This window comes from Petromyzon marinus, chromosome 4, assembly GCF_048934315.1.
Source record: "Petromyzon marinus isolate PM22_M1 ecotype Great Lakes invasive population chromosome 4, UKy_Petmar_22M1.pri1.0, whole genome shotgun sequence".
NCBI classification, from domain to species: domain Eukaryota; kingdom Metazoa; phylum Chordata; class Hyperoartia; order Petromyzontiformes; family Petromyzontidae; genus Petromyzon; species Petromyzon marinus.
Genome location: NC_133670.1, coordinates 25,930,064 through 25,945,604, shown reverse-complemented (window position 1 = coordinate 25,945,604; position 15,541 = coordinate 25,930,064). Strand labels below are relative to the sequence as shown.

At 52.6% G+C, this 15,541-nt stretch overlaps 1 protein-coding gene across 1 annotated transcript in view; it reads right to left on the bottom strand.

The window, feature by feature from the left end:
* Positions 1–15,541, bottom strand: part of LOC116937333 (receptor-type tyrosine-protein phosphatase N2-like) — a 228,638-nt gene that overhangs the window by 167,521 nt on the left and 45,576 nt on the right. The window contains exons 3-5 of the mRNA XM_032944399.2: positions 12,608–12,700; positions 7,205–7,341; positions 2,201–2,543 (exon numbers count right to left, since the gene is read on the bottom strand). Coding sequence (XP_032800290.2) covers positions 2,201–2,543; positions 7,205–7,341; positions 12,608–12,700 — 573 coding nt within the window. The remainder of the gene's footprint in view (positions 1–2,200; positions 2,544–7,204; positions 7,342–12,607; positions 12,701–15,541) is intronic.

The window sequence follows — 15,541 nt, the reverse complement described above, 5'->3', positions numbered from 1 at the left end:
GCACGGGGGGTGCGTGGGGGTGGGGGGGTGTAGAGGGCAGGGGGGGGGCGTGGGGGAGCGGGGGGTGTGGGGGTGTGGGGAGCGGGGGGTGTGGGGGTGTGGGGAGCGGGGGGCATGGGGGTGTAGAGGGCAGGGGGGGGCGTGGGGGTGTGGGGAGCGGGGGGTGTGGGGGGGGGGTTGCGCGGGGCTCGGGCAACACCTCTACACCTGCCCACGACAGCCTCACTTTGTGCCGTGTCACGCTGCGGAATCGCCTCTTTACCATTCTGGAAGTACAAAGCTGCCGTGCGACCCACAGCAGCCCACGACTCTTGTTCGGGCTCTCAAAGAGAAAGCGACCTGTCCGTCGTTGCCCAACAGGGGCAAGGCGTACACGCTGCTGCTGCTGCTGCCTTTGTAAGGCCGATTTAGGATTTTTAGGGACTTCAAAGGGCCTCATTTTCTAAATATCCCGAAAGGAGAAGCCAATCATGAAACATTCACTCAAGCCAGTCCCACGCACGCGCCGACCATCACGAACTGAAATGCCATCGCAAGCTGAAGTCCCTTCGCCTCGTCATATTCTAGCTGCTGATAGGAGCGTAATAATCGATTTTAAACTATGAAGCTACGCAGAGGTCAAGTTGCGTGTCCAAGCCATTGGCGTCCTCTGGTAGCCCATGTTACAAATACAGGCCGCTATCGCTACAGCCTGCTACAGCCAAAAACAGCCCGTTATCGCTACAGCCTGCTATCGCCACAAACAGCCTGCTATCGCTACAGCCTGTTTTAGCCACAAACAGCCCGCTATCGTTGATTCCTGCTATCGCTACAGCCTGCTATCGCCACAAGCAGCCCGCTATCGCTACAGCCTGCTATCGCCACAAACAGCCCCTATCGTTGATTCCTGCTATTGCTACAGCCTGCTATCGCCACAAACAGCCCGCTATCGTTGAATCCTGCTATCGCTACAGCCTGCTATCGCCACAAAAGCAGCCCGCTATCGCTACAGCCTGCTATCGCCACAAACAGCCCGCTATCGTTGAATCCTGCAATCGCTACAGCCTGCTATCACCACAAAAGCAGCCCGCTATCGCTACAGCCTGTTATAGCCACAAGCAGCCCGCTATCGCTACAGCCTGCTATCGCCACAAACAGCCCGTTATCGCTATTGCCTGTTATAGCCACAAACAGCCCGCTATCGTTGATTCCTACTATCGCTACAGCCTGCTATCGCCACAAAAAGCCCGCTATCGTTGAATCCTGCTGTCGCTACAGCCTGCTATCACCACAAACAGCCCGCTATCGCTACAGCCTGTTATAGCCACAAACAGCTCGCTATCGTTGATTCCTGTCCACAGCCGACATCAGCGGTGAGTGACACTCGGACTGGTCCCGGGACCACAGTTAAGGAACCCACACAGCTAGCATAGTGTGGGGAGGCCTTCATCCAGCAGTGGATTTTCAGAGGATTTACAGAGGCCTCTAAAATAATATATTTGTTTTATTATTGTTGCATTTCACGATAGCTCACTCAGGCCTCTGCGTTTTACCCATGCCACGTTTTTTAATTACTAAAGCTTCACGAGTCCATTCTCTGTTAATTAAAAAATGTGTCATTTTTTATCTATAATTTTACTCTGTATCACATTTTGATAAGCACGTTTTTTTCTCTTTCTTAATTCTGACGACATTTGTATTGCACTATGAACGCGACCTGATGTGTATATCCCAGAATCCTCTTGTAACAAAGAGCTAAGTCTTCTAAAAACGTTATCATAAGCATCATCGTTATCATGATCATCATCATTATCATAATCATCATTGGTTACTTTCTATCCACAGCCGGATTAAGGCCTCCCACTGCAATCACCATCCCCCACAATCCATCTTACTCCTGCCCGTGAACGAAATTCACCGCCCCAGCTCTGCACTGTTCTTCCTCTATGGCACATTCCCTCCTTTGGCTGCCATTCCTTTACCAGTCTTGTCCATCGCCCATCACTCCTGCTAGCCGTGCTATGTCCTACCCAAGCTCACATATGTTAAACTGAACTTAACATAAACGTATCACTCACATTTACTCTTTGACAGAGATCAGGCCACGTGGCCTGAAGGATCAGCCTTTTGACAACATCACAATGCCTCCACAATAATGGCCCAGATAGAGGTCTGCAATGGTCCGCTGCCACCCCTGGGGCCTCTGCGCCCCACCTCTGACCTGCGAGGGCACCGCCACCTTCCCAGGCGAACTGCTGCTGCTGGTGGTGGTGTTGGGCCGCTCCCGCCGACGTCTGCCGGCCACCAGCTGGGCGCAGCCCCGAGGCCCCGGGGCCGTGCGTGGCCGCCCAGCCCGGGCCCAGGAGCTGGCCGAGCAGGCGGGCGCTGGGCCGCAGGTACTGGGGCCCCGGGAGTTCCCACGACCTCCCCCACGACTCGGGCCGAGCGGTCGGTTGGTGCGGCCGGAGCTGCGCGCGGGAGGCACCAGCGAGAGGAGTGGCAGCAGGAGGAGGAGGAGGCAGCCTGGACGGCTCCTTGTCGGGAAGTCGTCTGATGTAGCCTTGCTGAAGTGCACAACAGCGACGCATCCGTAATTCAGAGTCTGCATTGAGTCAGGGTTTTTTTTCTTTTTCTTCGCCAATCGTAGTTTGATTGTGCGATCGTCGTGAGATGAATAAATGTCCATGTGTAACTGTGGCAGCGTTCAGCGGTGGCAGCGGTGCACGTGGCCTGTAGGGGCGAGGGTTGGTGGGTAGCGCAGGTCGGGGTGTGCGATCCACCGACCCCTGCGTTGAGGAGGAGCCATACCCTGGCTTGCCAGGAGGAGGTACAGAAAAATGTGGACTCAGCCAAAAGAAATCAAATCAAATTTAATGGGACGTTTTTTTGTGTGTGTGCAATCATTGATGACGTGGCTCGAGTGGATCACCTCACTACCCACCTCATCATGGACGGCGCAAGCCCAGAATTAAGGACTATATTTATTGTAATTCAATTATCAACTATGTTCCCCTATGTAGTGCTATTTTTTAAGTCACAGCATGAAGAATAAAATGTCCTTCCTGATCTCCTACAACGAGCTGAGCCTCGTAACATTTCAAGTACGATTCCCAAAAGACGACAACACAGACCACCTCCTCCTCCTGGAGTCACTTCAGTGAGGCTCTATTACCCAACAGCGGAGTCAGCGGCTTAGCAGCCTGCGAGTCAGTCAGTCACGCAATGCTCAAATCACAGCCCTCTCGAGGTCGTCCAGGGAAAAGTGAGTGATAGAGAAAGCGTGCTCGGTGTTGTGCTGCTGTTGTGCAGTCTCATCAGCGACTTGGATGATTATTACTCCTACGCCTGTTCTAATGCTTGTTTACTCAGGGGTGTTGTGCTGCTGTTGTGCAGTCTCATCAGCGACTTGGATGATTATTACTCCTACGACTGTTCTAATGCATGTTTACTCAGGGGTGTTGTGCTGCTGTTGTGCAGTCTCATCAGCGACTTGGATGATTATTACTCCTACGACTGTTCTAATGCTTGTTTACTCAGGGGTGTTGTGCTGCTGTTGTGCAGTCTCATCAGCGACTTGGATGATTATTACTCCTACGACTGTTCTAATGCTTGTTTACTCAGGGGTGTTGTGCTGCTGTTGTGCAGTCTCATCAGCGACTTGGATGATTATTACTCCTACGACTGTTCTAATGCTTGTTTACTCAGGGGTGTTGTGCTGCTGTTGTGCAGTCTCATCGGCGACTTGGATGATTATTACTCCTACGACTGTTCTAATGCTTGTTTACTCAGGGGTGTTGTGCTGCTGTTGTGCAGTCTCATCAGCGACTTGGATGATTATTACTCCTACGACTGTTCTAATGCTTGTTTACTCAGGGGTGTTGTGCTGCTGTTGTGCAGTCTCATCAGCGACTTGGATGATTATTACTCCTACGACTGTTCTAATGCTTGTTTACTCAGGGGTGTTGTGCTGCTGTTGTGCAGTCTCATCAGCGACTTGGATGATTATTACTCCTACGACTGTTCTAATTTCTTGTTTACTCAGGGGTGTTGTGCTGCTGTTGTGCAGTCTCATCAGCGACTTGGATGATTATTACTCCTACGACTGTTCTAATGCTTGTTTACTCAGGGGTGTTGTGCTGCTGTTGTGCAGTCTCATCAGCGACTTGGATGATTATTACTCCTACGACTGTTCTAATGCTTGTTTACTCAGGGGTGTTGTGCTGCTGTTGTGCAGTCTCATCGGCGACTTGGATGATTATTACTCCTACGACTGTTCTAATGCTTGTTTACTCAGGGGTGTTGTGCTGCTGTTGTGCAGTCTCATCAGCGACTTGGATGATTATTACTCCTACGACTGTTCTAATGCTTGTTTACTCAGGGGTGTTGTGCTGCTGTTGTGCAGTCTCATCAGCGACTTGGATGATTATTACTCCTACGACTGTTCTAATGCTTGTTTACTCAGGGGTGTTGTGCTGCTGTTGTGCAGTCTCATCGGCGACTTGGATGATTATTACTCCTACGACTGTTCTAATGCTTGTTTACTCAGGGGTGTTGTGCTGCTGTTGTGCAGTCTCATCAGCGACTTGGATGATTATTACTCCTACGACTGTTCTAATGCTTGTTTACTCAGGGGTGTTGTGCTGCTGTTGTGCAGTCTCATCGGCGACTTGGATGATTATTACTCCTACGACTGTTCTAATTTCTTGTTTACTCAGGGGTGTTGTGCTGCTGTTGTGCAGTCTCATCAGCGACTTGGATGATTATTACTCCTACGACTGTTCTAATGCTTGTTTACTCAGGGGTGTTGTGCTGCTGTTGTGCAGTCTCATCAGCGACTTGGATGATTATTACTCCTACGACTGTTCTAATGCTTGTTTACTCAGGGGTGTTGTGCTGCTGTTGTGCAGTCTCATCGGCGACTTGGATGATTATTACTCCTACGACTGTTCTAATGCTTGTTTACTCAGGGGTGTTGTGCTGCTGTTGTGCAGTCTCATCAGCGACTTGGATGATTATTACTCCTACGACTGTTCTAATGCATGTTTACTCAGGGGTGTTGTGCTGCTGTTGTGCAGTCTCATCAGCGACTTGGATGATTATTACTCCTACGACTGTTCTAATGCTTGTTTACTCAGGGGTGTTGTGCTGCTGTTGTGCAGTCTCATCGGCGACTTGGATGATTATTACTCCTACGACTGTTCTAATGCTTGTTTACTCAGGGGTGTTGTGCTGCTGTTGTGCAGTCTCATCGGCGACTTGGATGATTATTACTCCTACGACTGTTATAATGCTAGTTTACTCAGGAACGCCTCCGCGAGTTCCGTGGCACTCTTGCAGGAGGGTGTCTTGCCACCCTTTCACAGTGGGGGCGCGATTATTGCGATGTAGATTCCAGCCAAGTCATTGGCGTGTAATTTTTCAAAATTGGACCCGAATGCCGACACGGGATCTTTAACCTCCGCTGGGAATCGGGCGGCGAGTGTTAGCAGTCGTCGTATTAATCGGGGCGGTCTCTGGACTAACCGCGAACCTCTGCGACAAGCGGTCCGAAGCGCTGCCACTCGGCCGCGTCATCATCAAGTCAAGAGGTCACCAACTCAACACGCTCGAACATCTGGTTCATTAACGAGTGGCTGAAACCCAGATTCTAAACCCACCGTCTCAACCCACGATCTGAGCGCTGTGCCACAGCGGTGACGAGTTCGCTGAGCCACGCAGCCAACTTTAAAGGGAGACCGCCGTAAAACTTAACATCATCGCTATTTGTGTAACGGGATGCTTTGTGTGAGAAAAAAAATATTCATAAGCAAATGAACGCGATGCTTTGTTTGAAATAGTTTTTTTTGTTTTCTTGTAACACAGGGTGCAGAGCAAGGCGAGTGCACACACGAGGTGTCATTCGTAGCGTCCCCGCCATAGGTGAGAGATTCCGCTTCATTAGCATAGCGGGTTTAAAATAAATAAATAATCCTGGCCGCGCATATCAATTTATGCAAACAAACACGCAGTGAAAAAAAAACCTGATTAACATTTCAAGTGATAGGGCCTCGAGGAAGCGGTTTAATGTGGCAGCTGCTGGCGATGGGAGGGGAACGCGCGCGGCACCGCCGAGTGGAAGGTGCGGGGAGGGCGATCGGCATTCAAGTGAGGGGGCATGGAGGGATGTGGGGGGTGGGGCACACGAGTCAGGATTCATCTGGCGCACACACGCACACACTGGTGCAGGCTGGACTGTTATATCCATTCTTTTTTTTTAAACATCAACTCAAGACGGATCGCAATTCTGTGAAGTTTCTAGTCGTTCCAAATGCGTGCCCCTACAATGTAAATCTGACAAACGTCTTTTCGATTCACGGATTCGCGATTGTATCACGCGACTTGTCTCGAAACGCTTACTCTGTAAAGAGAGCTTCGAACGGTGGCGAGTCGCATTTGAACTGGAAATAAATTGAGATAAAAAAGAATCAAGGATAACTAAGACGACTGAGAAAGCACGAGGCGAACAGCGGCATGGCAGTGCCGCTCGGATTACTCGACAATTGCCTGAGGCGCAATTCCGTGGTGATCAAATTGTGAATACCGAAGAGTTTATTTTTAAAACCGCGGTTTACAATTTCTCGCGACTGCGGTTAGCCACTGGATACCAAATTGGTTTTTTGCTCCTCGAATAAGTGCCGTTCATTCGAGTCAAATATGTTAGTTTAAAATTGGTTTATTTGATACAAAAAACATAACATGTATAATATGTATGTCTCTCAAAGCTATTTTTAAAATGTTTAATAAATATAGTCATTGAGAACGAAGGACAACCGGAGAACGTTGAGATTACAGATGCCCCACTGATGACTTTTTTTCTCAACGGGTGAGAAAGAAAATCGCGAGATTGACGTCTCCGTATCTCAGGGAGGGCACAGCGCTGTGGGTGGGCAGCCTTGGTGGAGAGTCACAGATCTCCGCTTTCTCTCGTCAAAGCTCCGAGTGAGGTCCTCCTGCTCAGTGGAGCAGCGAGCCACCTGTCATCTAATTTCCCCATTTACAGCCCTTAGCCAGTGGTGACAAATTCCACATTCCTGTGGCAAGGTCGAGTCTGCCCAAAGGACAACCGCTGTATCATTTCTCCCTATTGTTGTTATTGGGATATCTATCGATGGGTGACTCACTAACAATGATTGCATAGAGTATTTTATAAGAGAGGGGTAGCTGAGAGAAGGCTGGGAGCACTGACCCATGAGGGGTAGAGGTCCCAGCGGTCCGGGGCTGGGAGCAGCTTGCGTCCACCGCTGTCAGACGGCGTCCACACGGAGCCGTAGGGCGCTCGGGAACCGGGCCGGCGTCCGTGGATGGTGCCCGACGGGAAGCCACCTGCCCACCAAAGAGAGGCAAAGTTCTCGTTATCGTGGTCACCATCGTCATCGTCGCTAAACAATGACACCGCCGCGCCTTCCATGCAGTGCACCTCGAGGCGCCCTGTCGGCGGGGATCACCCCCCCCCCCCCGCGGTGGGTGGCAGCTGTTGCTGCAAGGCACGGGGTGAATGCAGCAGCGGCCTGCCAGTGACAGAGGGCGAATGTTGCGATGTGAATTCCCAATTCCGTAACTTGCGAGTCGTCTTGGCAACTTTGGAGCGCGACGCAGCTTTTAGTGGTTGTGCTGCACAGCTACCCCGATGCGCTCTCGGGTCGTACCGCGAGTTGTACAGTACGATGTCCGACATTTCGTTCCGTGTGCTGGGCAGATTCTCCAGGAACCGAGTTGGGTGGCTCACATTCTCCCTTGCAACGTCTAGACATCGGGGTGGCACAGGACACGGTGCAACCCGAGAGACAAACGGCACGGTGACGCAGCGCCGCTAGGCAGACATCTCTCCCAGAATGCACTGTCACTAATGCCCTTTCTTTATCCAGATACTCCTTCATAGGTCTCGACGCTTTTTGAGAAGGATTGTGCTGCATTGGGATGTTTGGCCAATTCTGTCATGGAGTAGCTTCATGCCGGAGGGAATCGGAGTGCCCTGGGGGGAAATGCCATCACGTAAAAGCTCGGCGCAGATAAAGTGAAATATCCATGACAGCGCTGTAATCCCCTGGCCACCTGGCAGCAGCCGGAGCCTTCAACCGCTGCTATTCCCAGGCAGCCTCCCATCCGAGTATCGAACCAGGCTCAAACCCCGCTGAGCTCCGGAGATCTGATGACGCCGAGCGCATTCAAACCGACACGTAACGTCCGGATCGGCAGACATCATTGACGTCTCTCTTCCTAAGCGCTACTAATCACCAAGGCGACGTTGAGATTCGTCCGCCTGGTCAAGATGCGACCCTCTCCTCCGATGCGTGTTCGAGTTGTACCGCGCGACGTTTCGCCCGACTAAATAAAAAGCAGGCTCATATCTGCTTACCTTTCCAAGTTATGTGCTGATTTATCAATGGGATTCATACGACCTTGGTTCGGTTAATGACAGGGAAACAGGTTGAATATAAAAACAGGACAGCTTAAACTAATCCGAGGGGCAGAAGATGCATCTTTATCATAGAAACCAAGGGAAGGCGCACGAATTCAATCAAACCTCAGAAATACATTATCCGTTTGACCGGTAACTTGAGCTAATAGGAGTGGCACAGCTGACCAACTCTGATTTTAAGTCACGATAACTTCACACGGTGTCTCAGAACTTCCCGCGCAATCGACTTCTATACCGCTGAAAACTTTCTAAGACTTTTGTCGTTCAAGTTTTAATTTCACAAGAAAAAAAAACACGTTTTTATCTCAGCCATCAAATTAACTCAAGTGTGTCGCTACAAAGCCAAGGTTGCGGAGAGAGTCAACAGGGGCTGCTATTTATTTATTGTTTACTAAATCTGTGGCGATGCAAGTGTTGGCCACTCCGTTGTCAAATTATAAGCGGTGAAACATTGTTTACTTATTCATCACAGATTTGAATAATTGAGTGTTCAGTGCGTGATCTCGCCGCTCTTTGAGAGCCCTTTGCCTCGTCATCGAGACGCAGCGGCCTCCCACGTGGTGTCGCGCCCCGCGCCTTATTGCGCGCAAACATGGCCTCAAGCTCGCCTGCGATAAGATTTATGAATTCCCCTTTTCCTTTTTCATAATGCCGCAGTCATCTCTCCGCACGCTGTCGCCCCCCACCCTTCCCGGGGGGGGGGGGGCGTGGAAGCCGTGGCCGTTCATCACCGGGGGTCAAAATGTCGGAGCGCGCACGCGAAGTGCTTTCCCAGCGCGGCGGCGCGGAACGAGGAGACGCTCTCTCGGCATCGCGCACGCCGCTACCACCACCGCCACCACCGTCACCACCACCGCAGTCACCACCATCGTCGTCACCATCGCCACCACCGTCACCACCACCGCCGCCGTCACCACCATCGTCGTCACCACCGCCACCACCGTCGCCACCGTCACCACCACCGTCACCACCACCACCGCCACCACCGTTGCCGCAACCTCTAAAACTATCGCGGGCAATTCGTAGTGCCGGGCATGTCCCCGCTGTCGGGCGTGACGGCCAGGCCGCGTTTTGCGACGTTGCTGCCGGCCCAGTCGCCAAAGTTAGCGGTGGGGAAAATTCGTTGAGGCTGCCCCCACTGCAAGTTTGTAAAGTCTCATTGAGATGACAGGAGAATTACAAACTAGAAATTCGGGATGCAGTGGAGATGGCAGCAGAGATGCGACCTCGAAAGTTGTAGTGGACATGTTAAGAGAGATGCAAACAAGAGACAAGCGATGTCGTAGTTACGGCAAGGGAGATGCAGACGAGTGATGTCAAGTGGCTTTCATTTTGTTAGCGTGAAATCTTTAAGATAATTTGAACCTTGAGATGATACTTTACGTACACACATTTTGTTCTATGAAGCCGGTGCCCCTCGATCTGTTTGGGGCACTCTACATTTGCTTGGCTTGCTTGGACCTAGCGCCACCAGTGCATGTCAGGGCACATCGACTCGCCAATTAAAACTAATTCATAAGACTTCGCGCGATGCATGAGCGAAAAGACTCTTCCACAATTCGCAAAAGATATGCTGCAAGGAGGATGGGACCCCATGGGAGAGGCAGTAAAAATAAATCCTCCTCAAATCATGGCCCTGAATCGTGAGAATTTGTGAAATGACGGCAGGGGATATCCATCGTTACGCCACCACCTCCCAGGGTGATGCCCGAGTTGATCTCTGGACTGCAGCTACAGTGGCGTCCAGCTACAGTGGCAATGTTGTTTACCTACCACGAGTACCACCAGGCCATTGTGGGGAACAAACATTGATTTCATTAGCATCACATCGTCGACATGTAATATTGAAATCTAACGTTAAGTATTCATCACTCGTGATTAAATGTTTTCGGAAGTTTCCATCCATCCATGAAAATGATTCCACCTTCACCGCGCCTGAACAGATTGGCACAGTCGGGAGATCACGGTACAGAACCAAACCCCGCCCTTGTGTTTGTGTCGTCTCGTTCGTCCGGCCTGTCACGCGCGTGCCTGCCTCGCTTCTTCTCTTCCAATCCTTCACTCGGACATTTTAAAAAATATTTTATTTTTATTACGGAGGAGTGGAGGCGGGAGGGGGAGGACGCGCTGCTGCCCGGGCGTCTGGGGGCCCGACGCTCCCTCCCGGTGATGGAGCTGCAGGAACACACCGCTTCGTTTGTTCTACGTCGGCGGCCGTGGCCTTCACCTGGAGCGCTCGCGTTCTGCGCCATTAACCTTGAGACGCCGGCTCCCTAGCACAACCGCGACGCGCACGTGCGCGCGCGCGTGTGTGGGGGTGTCTGGGTGTCTGTGCGCGTGTGGGTGGGTGTGTGTGTGCGTGTGTGGGGGTGTCTGCGCGCGTGTGGGTGGGTGTCTGTGCGCATGTGTGGGTGGGTGTGTGCGCGTGTGTGGGGGTGTGTGGGTGTCTGTGCGTGTGTGGGTGTGTGTGTGTGTGCGCGTGTGTGGGGGTGTGTGGGTGTCTGTGCGTGTGTCTGGGTGTCTGGGTGTCTGCGCGCGTGTGGGTGGGTGTCTATGTGCGTGTGTGGGTGTCTGTGCGCGTGTGTGGGTGGGTGTCTGTGCGCGTGTGTGGGTGTCTGCGCGCGTGTGGGTGGGTGTCTATGTGCGTGTGTGGGTGTCTGTGCGCGTGTGTGGGTGGGTGTCTGTGCGCGTGTGTGGGTGTCTGCGCGCGTGTGGGTGGGTGTCTGTGCACGTGTGTGGGTGAGTGTCAGTGCGCGTGTGTGTGTGCGCGCATGTGTGGGGGAGCGATAGTGTAGCGGTTAGCGCGCTGCGCTATGAACCTGGCGACCCGGGTTCGATTCCCGCTCACGGCCAACACCAGTGACGATTATCTGAACCGGTCCCGGGCCTCCCCTAGGTCGACTCAGCCTCAAATGAGTACCTGGTGCGGTGTGTAAACATTGCCACTAGGGAGACAAAGGCGGTCGGGCGTGGTGCTGGCCACCCACCCCTCGTGTACCGTTCCGGCCTTCATAGGTGCTCGCTAACAGCACTTGCCCCTACAGTCTGTTAAGGCTATATGGGGGATCTTTGTCTTCGTGGGCGCGTGTGCCGTCTCGGTATTTTGTTATATGCTTAAATATATTGTTTAACTCTCATTCTCTCCGCTTACCCTGCTCGGCTCGGTTGGTGGAGGAAGCGCGGTGGGAGGGTGGCGAATGTGCTGGGAGTGTGACAGGAGCGTGGGGAGCGTGGGGAGCGTGGGGGGGGGGGGGGTGTGTTGGCAGGAGTGTGGTGGACAAATGGGGAGCGAGGGTGAGCGACTGCCCAGTATACATGCAATGTTGGGCCAACGTTGTTGCAACGTTCCATGTTGACTGGGTGGCTGGTGTGCAGAGTGAGTGTGCTGTTGGTGCGTAGAGAGTGGGAAGGCTCGTGAGTGCATGGTGGAGAGGATACAGTCGAGTACAGGTTGGGTTTGCAGTGCGTCTGAATGTGACCGCATTTGTCGACGCAGGAGCAGCGAGCGGTACTGGGATCAGTGCAGCTGCAGTGCGAGAGTTGCGACAGCGTGAGCAGGAGACTTGTGGGAGCGCGGTCCCAGTAAAGAAACGTGGGACATTGGGCCAACATTGTGCCAACTTTACTCCAACAATACCAACCACATGCCAACATTGGCCCAGCGTCGGCGGCATGTTTAATGGGTTGACTCCAGCAGTGCGTGTGGTGGATCTATTATCGTTTCGTTGTGCGAGTGTGACGGATGTGTGTACATGTGTACGTGTGTGTATGGACGTGTTGGTGGTGTACGTGTGTGTCCGTGTGTGTGGGGGGGAGCGGTAGTGTAGCGGTTAGCGCGCTGCGCTATGAACCCGGCGATCCAAGTTCGATTCCATCTCACGGACAACACCCAGTGACGATTATCTCAACCGGTCCTGGGCATCCCCTAGGTCGACTCAGCCTCAAATACGTTTTTGGTGCGATGTGTAAACATCGCCACTCGGGAGTCAAAGGCGGCCGGATGTGGTGTTGGCCACCCACCCTCTCGTGTGCCGTGCCGGCCTTCATAGGTGCTCGCTCACAGCACTTGCCTCAATAGTATGTTAAGGCTACACGGGGGAGCTTTGTCTTGTGTGTGTGCGTGGGGAGCGCGGCAGCGGCTTTTGCAGCGCGCCCTGCCGCGGCGTTCACCTGGAGACGACAGCTGCCGCAGGATCGCGTTGAGTCGGTGCTGGGCGGCCGCGGAGATGGAGGCGGCCTTCACGCAGCTGCCCAGGATCCCATCTGCAGAGGCGACACGGCGAGCGCTCAAAACGGCCTGACATTACCGCCACCGCGGGGGCGCCACGGTGGCGGAAAAATAAAAGAAAGTTTTACAAAGATTGGGGGGGGGGGGGGATGAAGCCACTTCCGAACGCGCGCGGAAGAAGCGCCCCCAACCTCGCACGCGAAGGGCAAAGAATGGCTCCTCTTGGGCGAATGCGACCAGATTTCAAGTGGCCCATCCCCACTAGATTTATTAAAAGAACCAACACTGCGCCCTGTCAATTTAACCCACCGATGATTAATCATTCATAACAAAATGCTTAAGACGAACGGTGAATGACAGCTCTTTAAAAAAGCACATTACGAGTTGGCATCAAACGAATAAATGTAAACTAAGTCATTACGTATTCTTGGTTCTTTCGGTAAAGTCACGTAGAAGGGAAACAATAAAATAATACAAATATAAAACAATAAAATTCTCACGACGTTTCGACTGCTTGTGTTGCAGTCGAAACGTCGTGAGAATTATATTGTTTTATATTTTATTATGTTATTGTTTCCCTTCTACGTGACTTTACCAAAAGAACCAATAATATGAATCCCTGCAGTCACGAAAGCTTTAAATCAAAATTTAAGTCATTACGATTAGAGTTTTTTCTTCTTCTTCGTCTTAAAATCTTAACGCAAGCTATTTTGCTTTCAAATTTGGACTAATTACCGTTGATGCCGTTTTAATGTGCCGGGCGCTTTGACGAGCTGTCCCAAGCCCCCGCGTAACCCCCCGCTCCTCCCACTGTCCTGTCGCGCCTCACGCCCCCGGCAGATGCAGCGCAAGGAGCGTGGCACGGTGCCGGGTGCCGGGAACCCAGCCCCACCCTCCCCTCCTGCTTCATCCATCATCTTCCATCTGTCCTCGCGCACGCTTAGCGCCGTGGAGATCGCACAATATGCTGCGCGCTGGCACTACTCGACGGGCAACGGTGTATGTACGTGTGGGTGGTATCATAGGCCCAGGTCTATGATACCATCAGTAGGCCCGGGCTCTGGGTTGTTCTTCCTGCTTTCGGAATCCCTGACCCGCTGCTCACGATCATTAAGGACCTTCATGATGGTGAGCGGGCCCGGGAAAAACTACGTGGCCGGGAGTCGGAGTCATTCTCTGTACACCTTGGGGTGCAACAGGGATGTCCTCTGGCTCCCACATTATTTAACATCTATTTCGACCACGTAGTTGGTGAAGCCTTCAATAGCTGTCCCGGAGGAATTTCCATCTGGTACAGCACAATGGGAGACTGATCGATGCCCGGGTGCGGTCAAGGGATGGCTCCAGATTGCTCAACCATGTTACGTATGCCGATGATCTGGTAATTGCAGCTCACTCAGATGAGTTGGAGGTGCTGCTGCTGAAACTGGAGCTTGCCATGAAGAGGTGGGGCCTTACCATCAGCCCCAGCAAAACTAAGCACCTGCCTGGGTATTTTGTACCATCGGACACTCCACCACCACAACTCCCAATCGGTGATGGGGCAGTTGTGGAGAGAGTGGAGAGTTTCCCATACCTGGGCAGTGTGCTCATGACCGGCTCCGATTTGAAGCAGAGGTCTAACTCTGAATCAGTCGAGCGGCATTATCCTTTCATCGGTTGCGTAACGCTATGTGGAAGCTACCTGGTCTGTCACTCCGCACAAAGCTTCAGGTCTTCTCGGCCACAGTCATTCCCTCCCTTCTCTACGCTTGCGAAATGTGGACCCCCCTAATGGAACATCTTCGCCGGTTAGAAACATTGAGGCTGGCCTGCCTACGATCCATCCTGGGTTTGACCAGGCTGGATTGTGTGAGGAGCTCACATATCCTTGAAAGATCTGGACAAAGCCCCATCGGTGAGCTTCTCCGCCAGGCAGGGCTGCGTTGGCTGGGTCATGTAGCCCTCATGCCCAGCCACCGCATGCCTAAACAACTTTTGTTCGGCCGGATCGAGGGGGCTAAACGGGCGTGGCACGGGCTAGAGAAGAGATGGAGTGATGTGGTACAGGAGGATGTGGAGCTGAGTGGATCTGCCGATGACTGGTACCAGCGGTGTCAAGATCGGCCTCTGTGGAGGAGGCTCGTGAAGGACGCTACTTGGCAGTTGGAGGCAGTCGCCCTCCAACAATGGAGGGGGGAGGAGCGACGCTCACAACAACGGGCGGAGCGCCGGGTGGCTAAAGCACAGCAAGTTGGCACAGTAGGGGGCACAGGTGGTGCATCAGCCAGTCATCTCAGTCAGTCGACCCGTGGCACCTGGGTCTGCCCCGTGACCTCCTGCCAGCCGGCGTTCGACACTTCAAGTGGCCTCAACGTGCACATAGCCTGGCACAAGCGTCGTGGTGACATCACCGCCACTTAGTGGCGAATGGCGGCATTTGTATGTGTACGCGTGGGTGTGTGTGTGTACGTGTATGAACGTGCGCTACAAACCCGGCGACCCGAGTTCGATTCCCGCTCACGGCCAACAACGGTGACTGGGCGTGGTGCTGGTCACCCAATCCCTCGCGTACTGTTCTGGCCTTCATAGATGCTCACTCACAGCACTTGCCCCAACAGTCTGTTAATGCTATACGGGGGAACTTTTTGTTTGTTGGGAGCGGTGGTGTCGTGGCTAGTGCCCTGCGCCACATACCCAGTGATCTGAGTTCGAATCTCTCGCTCACGGCCAACATCAGTGGAGAATATCTGAACCAGTAGTGGGCATCCCACGGGTTGACTGAGCCTTAAAAAAAGCATTTACCTTAACATTCTATGTAAGCTATACGGGTGATCTTTGTTTTCGTCCTTTGTGAATGTCAGGATAATATCTATGGAAAGTGATATCTGAACCTT